This window comes from Carassius auratus, unplaced genomic scaffold (assembly GCF_003368295.1).
Source record: "Carassius auratus strain Wakin unplaced genomic scaffold, ASM336829v1 scaf_tig00021918, whole genome shotgun sequence".
Taxonomy (NCBI): Eukaryota; Metazoa; Chordata; class Actinopteri; order Cypriniformes; family Cyprinidae; genus Carassius; species Carassius auratus.
Window position 1 is genome coordinate 345,723 of NW_020525144.1, and position 9,246 is coordinate 354,968.

General features: G+C 38.2%; 2 protein-coding genes across 2 annotated transcripts; one reads left to right on the plus strand and one right to left on the minus strand.

The window, feature by feature from the left end:
• The first annotated feature begins 3,093 nt into the window (after positions 1-3,093).
• Positions 3,094-4,661, plus strand: LOC113077180 (P2X purinoceptor 7-like). The gene is made up of 4 exons (XM_026249642.1): positions 3,094-3,786; positions 3,891-3,957; positions 4,197-4,348; positions 4,478-4,661. The coding sequence occupies exons 1-4, from the start codon at positions 3,569-3,571 to the stop codon at positions 4,641-4,643; spliced, it is 603 nt and encodes a 200-aa protein (XP_026105427.1). The 5' UTR covers positions 3,094-3,568; the 3' UTR covers positions 4,644-4,661.
• On the minus strand, positions 4,205-9,037 carry LOC113077176 (uncharacterized). The gene is made up of 11 exons (XM_026249638.1): positions 8,550-9,037; positions 8,235-8,364; positions 7,939-8,116; positions 7,559-7,835; positions 7,282-7,459; positions 7,082-7,158; positions 6,779-6,965; positions 6,415-6,660; positions 6,135-6,306; positions 5,214-5,362; positions 4,205-4,882 (listed from the first exon to the last, which is right to left on the minus strand). The coding sequence occupies exons 1-11, from the start codon at positions 8,835-8,837 to the stop codon at positions 4,698-4,700; spliced, it is 2,067 nt and encodes a 688-aa protein (XP_026105423.1). The 5' UTR covers positions 8,838-9,037; the 3' UTR covers positions 4,205-4,697.
• Between the last annotated feature and the right edge of the window lie 209 nt (positions 9,038-9,246).

The window sequence follows — 9,246 nt, forward strand, 5'->3', positions numbered from 1 at the left end:
GCAACAAAGAAAAAAAATGCTTGATATTTTCCTGCAATGAAGAACTTGCTTTACTAACAAAGAATAAGAGAACTGCTGTTTTCAACCAGATTATTTTGTTTTTATTAAGGGACCACTGAAAGAAGAAGTTGAAAAGTGAAAATTAGAAAAAGAGCTGATTGCTCAGAAACAATTTGGTCAGAAGTTACATAGGTACATTTGATTAATGCAGTCTTTGAGTGTTAAACTTTCAGATGATTTCTGGAACAGTGCCTTGACAAAGGAAAGCAATGAACTAGAGAAGTGGCAAAGCAGCAAACACAGCTACAGAGAGAAGGAAAGGGAGGGGCTGATGGACGTTATACCCTCCTGAAAGAGAAGAACACACTTTCAGCAAGGAGAAAGACTGAATTAAAGCAGGAAAAGGTGAATCTTTCACTTGAGACTTTTCCTGAGGGTGAAAAGAACATTATGAAATGCAAAACTCTGGCAGAAAGCAACCAGAAGCCAGACTGAGAAGAAGCAGAGAAACAACGGAGACCATACGCCACAACATCACAGACTGATGACCCAGTAGAACAGCCCAGGCTGATGATGTCACCAGAAGGACTTCCATCCCTTCAGTGCACAGGTGCTGCATATTCAATGAACACATAGAGACTGCTTCAAATGTTCATTATTTTATTTCATTATCTTATTTACTATGTTTTAATCTTGATTATTCACTGGTCTCACAGCATTTCTTTAAATTCTGTGTTTTAACTAACTCTCTCAATCTGCTTTTCAATAGGTTCCAGTCCAGCCTCATGTCTTAAAGAGAAAAAATAATTTTGACAGACAGAAGTGAGTACTTGACTCACCAATCAGATAAACATGGAGCTGGATTTGGCATAGTAAGGCCTGTTTCATTAACCAACTAGGGGAAAGTGCATAACTGAATACTTGACAACAATGCTGAGCACTTTGGGAAAGAAAAGAATTTAAAAAAAAAGGGTATCTTGATGAACAATAGAAAAAATATATATTGTTGAGAAAATAGAAATATTGGTCACTCCATTTTGTTTAAAGGTAATTTTCTAAGGTAAAACTTAATAAAATAATAATGAATAAAATTATTCCAAAGATCCAAAATCATGTAATCACATATACTGTCATCACTGGGGATAACAAGATGGAAATGTTGATGGCCATGGATTCTAGATTATGCAGAGATCTCCAATCCTCTTCTCAGAGTCGCTCATGAGCAATAACAAAAAAGTATTTGACTAAACTTTAAATTAGACAAACACATGACATTTGAGAAATGATAATTGGCTCTCTCAAATGCCCAATGCCTAGGCCTAATATTCTAAACAAATTCATCTATGAGATTTTGAAAAAAGGAAGGAAAGAAAGAAAAGTAAAGTTTTTGGCCAAAAAGGGGAGTGAAAGTGTGTGAAAAAGTATGAATGATGGTGTTGTATGGCATGAAAGAGAGTGTCAGACGAGACACTGAGGCAATTCAATCAATTTGCCCAAACAGCTGTATACAAATTTGAATGTATACAAACTTATGCCCAGAAAAATAAAGACCATGAATGAATTTGGTTAAATTTCCTGGTCAGTACCTAGGTCTTTGTTGTGGCAGAAAGAAAAACAGTGCCACACATGCGCAGCGTATAACATGGGAAGGCAGAGCAAAGCAAGCTTGCTCTGTCTACCCAACATTTAACTTTCTTTTCAGCATATCATGATGGAGCTGATTGTGTCAAAAGAATGAAATATTGTCTTTCTGACTGTTCAAATAAATAAAGTTGGTTGAGTGTTTTCCAGGTCAAAAGGCCTATGCTACTGAGCAACATAGGCCTAGATAAAATATCCAGTGATATAGTGGAACTTGTTTACAAAACAAAAAGATAACTAAATAAGCAAATTGCTGAGAATAAAATTGAAAGGAATTAAAAAATAGTAAAGACAGCACTGAAATTGTGAAAACTCAAAAAGGGGCCAAGACAGCCCTCAACCCACATTACATTTCCACAGGTCACACCAAGAAGGACGACTAGCAAGATGAGCAAATTAGCATGCTTGATAAGACTAACAAAAAATTATTAAGTTTTCCATTTACAGATGACAGCAGTTCCAGTAAGGCCAAGGAATGCTTCGCTCCATCAAAGAGAACCAGTGAGGGTGCAGTTATGATCTCAAGAGAGCCTTGCATTAAACAGCAAAACGGTTACAGAGTGACACCTGAGTTCACATCTCTAACCTTAAAATACGCCAACCAGCTTCAACAACTCCACACAGCATGAAGTGAGGGATGAAGGGCGTGCTAGTAACTACCCACCCTTGCCAACGAGGGAAAGACCATTGCACCGACTCTCAAAGAGTCTCCCTGGTGAAGATGGAATGAGAGAGTGATGGGACTGCTACTGAGATCAAAATACTTGGGAGCAGATGTGAGCCAAGAAATAGAAAAGAAAAGGTGGAAAGAGAATGTCAAGTAATGTCAGATCAAGAATTTGAAGGTTATGAGAAGGGAAATATGGATGGTGGAAGATTTGAAGGGGAAATAGAACAATTGAATGCAACAAATAGAATGAAAGAAGCAAAATAGAAAAGCTTGAGATTATTTGTGAATTGAAGAAGGAAACATATGTGTAATGTTTGGGGGACAATGCTGTATTTATAGAAGGGAGCATTTCATGAAGAACTGATCAAATTGAAAAGGCTAAGAATGGTAGATAAAGAAAATGTTGGAAAAGATAATAAAATGTAAGAATGGCTTGATTTACAGTTAGGAGCATGGGGAGCATAGTTTATAACTAAATTGGGAAAGTTTTTAGGAATTGCATTATTAACAGGATATTTACTATTTTATTTTACTGTATACTTCCTATATTGAGGTCACTAGTCAAAGCCACAGCTAAGCGAATTAAATTCAAAGATGTCAAGATAATGGGAAATGATACATAAGGTATCTAAGCTGAAGATCAACTCTTATAATCTTGTGATATTCAATGTGTGATGTGATTTATGTATTTTTATGTCTTTTATACATAACTGTGATAACCACAGGCAAGTGCTGAGCCAATTGCATGTTAATGCTTTTAAAGGGTCATGAAACCCCCCTCTTTCAGCTCAAGTCTAGCTCACAATCTTTTTGAAAAATGCAACTGAAATGGGCGTGGTGGCTGTGAGAAGGCGGGAGGGGAGTGGGTGTGGTACGGCAGGAGAGAGGAGAGGAGAGGGGAGGGAGGAAACTCTCATCGCCAGCATATCGACTGTCACTAAAAATAAGTGGTAAAACGTGAGGAAATACTAATAAAAAAAATAAAAAAAACTGGAAAAGTTAAAATCTAATTAAATACACTGACACTTTATTTTTGTCTTTTCAAGAGTTACTGAATGCCCTGCTACATATATCCTACAGTAATCGTAATTCTATTTAAAACATATTAATGTACATGAGTAATTACAGTCATTATAAAATATAAAGTTGTTTATATACACACTATGAATGCATATATTTGAAAAAAAAAAATAACGCTTAAAAAAAAACATTGCGTACATAGCATAGATCTACGCGCCCGCTGAACCCCAAATAAAGATGGACAGTGACATAGAAATTTGCAGTGGCAGCAGTACGCAGGGCTCTGTGGAGGTGGAGGACTTCTCTCCTCCTGATTCCCAAGGGCTAAATGGAGATATACTAGATGGCAGTGCAGGTCCTCTGCCCTATCAATTTGAGCCAATAGCCCCAGCCGTGACTGTGGACGAAAACATGGACGAACCGGAGGCTGTGCGGATGGGAGAAGTGTCAGAATGGTAGCTAGCTGATAGCTAACTAATCAGAGAAGACTAAAAACTCTTCTGCAGGCACTAGACCTGAAAATAGCGTTTTCATTCATAAACGTATAATTTTGCAACAGGTGTACTTGTGGTCACTGTACCAGGCTGTCTCCAAGAGAAAACTTGTGCTGTAGAGAGGTGGCACAGGTAAACGCAACTTGACACTCAATTCACTGTATTGCAATTCAGTATGTAATCAGTCAAAATAGGCGTTTTATCATATGTAGGTTTTGGGCATGTTTCCATTACACACACACACATATATATATATATATATATACACACACACACACATACACATACGTGTGTGTGTGTGTATATATATATATACATATACATATAATACACCTTTTATTTTATTATTACTTTTAATTCCTAACATGTAGGTGATGCACAGATGTGAGCAGGTTGGTGGGGCAGCATGCATAACTGCTCATCCAGGTTTTGAACCTGTCGCCCTAAACACATTTGTTTTGCAAGCTGTTTATGGCACATATCGCCAGCTCTATGGTGACATGGAGAACACAGTCCTCAATAGGTTAGTAACATTCTTACCTGGTGTTAACTAAACATATCATTTCAGATTAACATACATTTACAGTACAGGTAGCATTTTAGTATTTTATGTAATGATCCATAACAAGTTAAACTAAAGTTTCAATCTCAGTTGCTACAGACACCTGGCCTATAGGAATTTTGTCCGGTGGTGCTGGGGGTACCTTGGCCGACACATTAGGGTGGTGATTCCTTCGTGTGCTGTTACCCGCATCAGAGAGCAGTTCCCTGACAACACTGGAACCTATTCAGGTTTTCAACCCCCTCCCCTTGACTAAAATAAAGAACTTATCATTTCAATTTTTCCATGTAATTTGTTTATTTACTTTCGATCACAGACAGACAGAAGGTGGTCTAAATCGTGACGTGTGTTGTGCAACAGCTTCACTCTTTTCAGGTCTTTGAAACTGTGTGCAGAGGTGGTCAGGAACTTGCAGTCCTTTTAGAGATTCCTGAAACAGTTGTGGCTGCTCCAACACACTTTCAAAAAGCAGATCCTGCAATCTGTCAACATATTCTGCAGAACATTATAAAAAGAATTAGTACATTACAAATAGATAGATAGACAAAGACAGATAGACAGACAGATAGATACATAAATATAGATAGACAGACAGATAGACAGACAGACATATACATATATAGATAGATAGATAGACAAAGACAGACAGATAGATAGATATAGATATACAAAGACCGATAGACAGATAGATACATAAATATAGATAGACAAAGATAGACAGACAGATAGATAGACAAAGACAGATAGACACAAAGACAGACAGACAGACAGACAGACAGACAGACAGACAGATAGATAGATAGATTGATAGATAGATAGATAATACCAAATGTGGGATTTCTTTTCAGAAGTCGTACTGTGTACTCTCCTCTTCTGTAGCGTGGATACTGCATATGCCATCGGAGCTCCCCTGCAGCTGTTGTTGCTTGTGGTCTTCCGCTATTTTCATTGTAGTGCATGGCTGCAAGTTGAGTCCTAAAAAGTAGGATCTGAAACATTAGGCCGGTGACACACTGACTGCGTGGCGTGAGCATGGCATTTCTGTTGTGTGTCAGCTGCGTGGCGTTTGCGAGGTGTTTTCCATGTCTTTACACACCAGAAGCGTGTCTGACCGCTGCTGCTGCTAGGTGACATATGATGAGCCTCAATGGTGATATATTTGAAATATGGGGAGAGAGTTGTGGAAGGCCTATACTTCATATTAAACATAAATATATAGCAGCAAAGACATCGTCGGCAGTGTTGACGTCAAAATAGGCTATTGAATATTTTGTTCTGTACTGACAGGTGCAGTATTTGAAAACCGATAATATTGTTTTTACATTAGGCTACATTTATATTTTTGTTTGTCAAAACCTAGAGACTTTCAAACATCAAAATTACATGTATTAATATGTATTCGAGTCAAAATGACATATAAACATCTTTTCCTATTCAGGTTTGCATGGAAACGCTTCCAAGACGCTTGTATGTTGCTTGAAAAATAGGCATCGGTTCCATTTCTAGCATGCACACGTTTTCCGAGACGTTTTCCTGAGACCCGAATCACGCAGGCAGTGTGCAAGCTCTAACCTGTTAACATGGGAGCCAAAATAAAAACGGACATGCCACGCATCCAGTGTGTCACCGGCCTTAGATCAGGTAGTGCATGAACAGTTAAGATGCAGAGATGTGTTTAGAAAAAAAGTAAACTGTAAGAAAATTTTTAATGCAATTAAACTTAATTTGAATTAAAACCAGAACATACCGGCACAACATCCCCACAAAAGAGAATGCCACGCTCTTTGGTGCAAACTTGAGGATCAGACTGTGATATGACTCCAGTCCTGATGTCTGGAAGTCAGAACTTAGGTTCTCTAGGTCTTTCAGCAACTTGGGTGCCAAGATGACCTGAGTGAGCTTTTCACATGCAGCAGTACCTAATTATAAAATAAAGTAAAAACATAAAATATATTGATAAATCACTAGTTTAGACATTATACAAAATGTAATGAATTAAACTACAATAAATGTTAAAGGTTATTTACTTGGTTTAAGCCACTGTCTTGCCTGGTCACCAACGAGAGGAGGATGCTGGCATCTTTGGAATTCACCTTCATGCTCATGGATATCTTGTACATGGTTAACAACAGATCTCCATTTTGCAACAATTTCCTTTCCTGATGATGATGAGGCTCCACACCAGTAAAGGTGATTCACGATGCTTTTTTTCCAGGGGCCAACCTCTTTGCAGCTTCTTTGCTTTGCAAGCTCATCAATTTTCTTGCCAACACCTAGAGTATGCAAAAGCATTAATACGATATGATAGACACAACAACACATACATAACATATAATTATGAATCCTTGTTTTTATAGATATGGCTATTATTAGAACTACTAAATTATTAACCTTTTGCCATGTGCCATGCATCATATCTGTGCAAAATGCTTGGTCTACTCTCTCTGAGGAACTTCATCACACCAGGATGTCTATCAGTGACAATCTTTCGCACAGTTACTCCTCTCTGCTCTAGCTCTCTCAGGCTTCTTTCTAAACCTTCCTTCTCCATACGCTGACTGTTGCCGACTTCATTGCTCTGAAAAATCATATCAACCTTCTTCAAAAAACTTTAAGCATGATTGTGTTCAAAGACAAATGTATGATCTGCTTTCCACTCATTCAATGCTAATAAACAAATCACTACAACCTTACCTGAATGAGCTGAATTTCCATGATCTTGTTTGCTCTGAGGTCCATCAGCGAGTATGTTCCATACTTTGCACTGTGTCCTAAACAATGTCATATTAGCATGTACATTTTTAGTGCTTGAAATAAACTCTGTAGTAGTAATTTATAACAGCACATTTTTATAGCTAACTGAAATGGCATATTATCAACATAACTGCACATACCAGGTGAGTCAGCACGCATGTCCCCACCCAGAACTACATTCCTTCCTTTGAGTGCTTCTGCAATCACAGTATTTTGATGCTGTTTCCACTGCCAATTGATTGTTGGGAATAGGAATGTCCTTTGGTGTTTCAGGTATGTAGTGTGGCAAATCCCCTGAATGTTGAATGCCTGCATAAACTGACCCAAAAGAAAAACAGTTAAATATACAAGTTAAAACTGTAAAAAATGATTATTATACAAATCCCACATATTTTGGAGAGAAAAAATAAATCTTACCTTGGTGACTTGCAAGAAGGATGAGCCACTAAAGAGCACAGCAGCAGCAAGCTGCAGATTCCCAGCTGGTATGTTCTTGACATACGGTTGGCTGGCCCACTGTTTGTGATGTTCACAATGAACACAGGTCTGGTCCACATGTAGAACTGTACCCACTGTTCTGCTCTTTATTGCACAGTGTCTCGAGCAGGCAGGGCAATTCTTGAACAGGTCCATGAGGTTTTCCTCATAAACAATGAATTTCCTCATTATATGGGGTGGTGTTGCAATTACAGTGCTACAACAAACAGCAATATAAATAAACATTATTAATAATAATTAAATATGAATGTCTGATGAATAGAAGTACATAAAAAAAAACATGACCAGTCTATGAGTACCTCTCATTATAGATGCTGCTGTCAGTCATTCCTGGTTGGAAACTACAATCAGAATCCTCAGCCTCTCTTCTGGGTCTTTTCAAAGGGGTAGAGGTTGCAAGAGGACCTTTTTCTAGTGGTATGAATGGTGTGGAAGTGTTGCAACCAACATGCCTTTTCTGTTGCTTCACCTGAGTGCCTATTACATTAGATATTTCTAAATGAAATAAATACATTGTGCCTAATACACTTAAATAAAAAAACTCTGAAACTATTAACGATTTTTGATGTTTAATACTGTAAAGTGTGCAACATACTCTTGCTCCTTCGTTCAGGTTTCCAGCGATGTTGCGTTGACATATGCTTCATGTCGGGATGGGTTTGACATGCAGCATCTTTTTTGGCGGGCTGTTCGGTCTGACACGCCATCTCGCAACACAGTTTAGGCTGACAATACAAACATATTAATTTCCAAAGACTTCCCAAACATATTTAAATATATTACATATTTAATTACACGAATTAAGCATACAATTGAGGTACTATCGAAATATCAAATATTTTAATAACGAGCGCTTATTTAACAAAAGGCAAGTAAAACGAATAGGTTTAAATTTTAGACACACACATACCTCTGAAAGTATAGAAAAGTCCTCGGGACTTGGCACCGCATCAATCGCGAGACGCAACTTGCATTGGTAGTCAACAAGGCCAAAGTCCACCATTCTCCAATTCTCGAAGCTCTCTCTCGAAAAATGTTTGCTGCACACATATAATCTGGATGTGTCCGTGGTTGATGGCCAACCAACCGCCCGCAGCCAGAGTCTAGCCCTGGCAGCATCGCGGGGAAACATATGCAACCCATTTGAACTTTTGCACCACGAAAACAAACACTTGCGTCCCATGATCGCCTCACTCATCTACTGCGCGATATCACAGCTTGCTTGACAAGTCTGTCGTTGGGAAGATCCACGTGGTGTCATGAATAATTAAGAGAGTGTCTTCTCATTGGATAAAAAACTCAGTCTCATTAATAATTATGAGACACCGATGAGTCATCAAAGTACTATCGTGCTCTGCCACGTCACAGCCTGTGACGTGGACAGGATGAAGATTTTAAACCCGGAAGATGAAAATAGCGTATAAAAACTAAAATTTAACCATTTCCCCCCTACTATTAAATCTAACAGATGCTAACATTGTCTTCAGTGGTGTTCAACACACATACCTCTGTTAAAATCTCAGAAATTTTGGTTTAGGGTTTCATGACTCTTTAACAATGTTTACTATTAAAAGAGGGGTTAGGGAGACTGGATCTTTTACTCACTC

Excerpts from the sequence above, each read along its gene's own strand:
- LOC113077180 (XM_026249642.1), top strand. The coding sequence starts at position 3,569 with ATGGACAGTGACATAGAAATTTGCAGTGGCAGCAGTACGCAGGGCTCT. Across the intron at positions 3,787-3,890 it reads ATGGGAGAAGTGTCAGAATG|GTGTACTTGTGGTCACTGTA; the intron begins GTAGCTAGCTGA and ends ATTTTGCAACAG. Across the intron at positions 3,958-4,196 it reads GCTGTAGAGAGGTGGCACAG|GTGATGCACAGATGTGAGCA; the intron begins GTAAACGCAACT and ends CCTAACATGTAG.
- LOC113077176 (XM_026249638.1), bottom strand. The coding sequence starts at position 8,837 with ATGAGTGAGGCGATCATGGGACGCAAGTGTTTGTTTTCGTGGTGCAAA. Across the intron at positions 6,307-6,414 it reads AAGACAGTGGCTTAAACCAA|GTACTGCTGCATGTGAAAAG; the intron begins GTAAATAACCTT and ends TTTTATAATTAG. Across the intron at positions 5,363-6,134 it reads TTTGTGGGGATGTTGTGCCG|GACTCAACTTGCAGCCATGC; the intron begins GTATGTTCTGGT and ends CCTACTTTTTAG.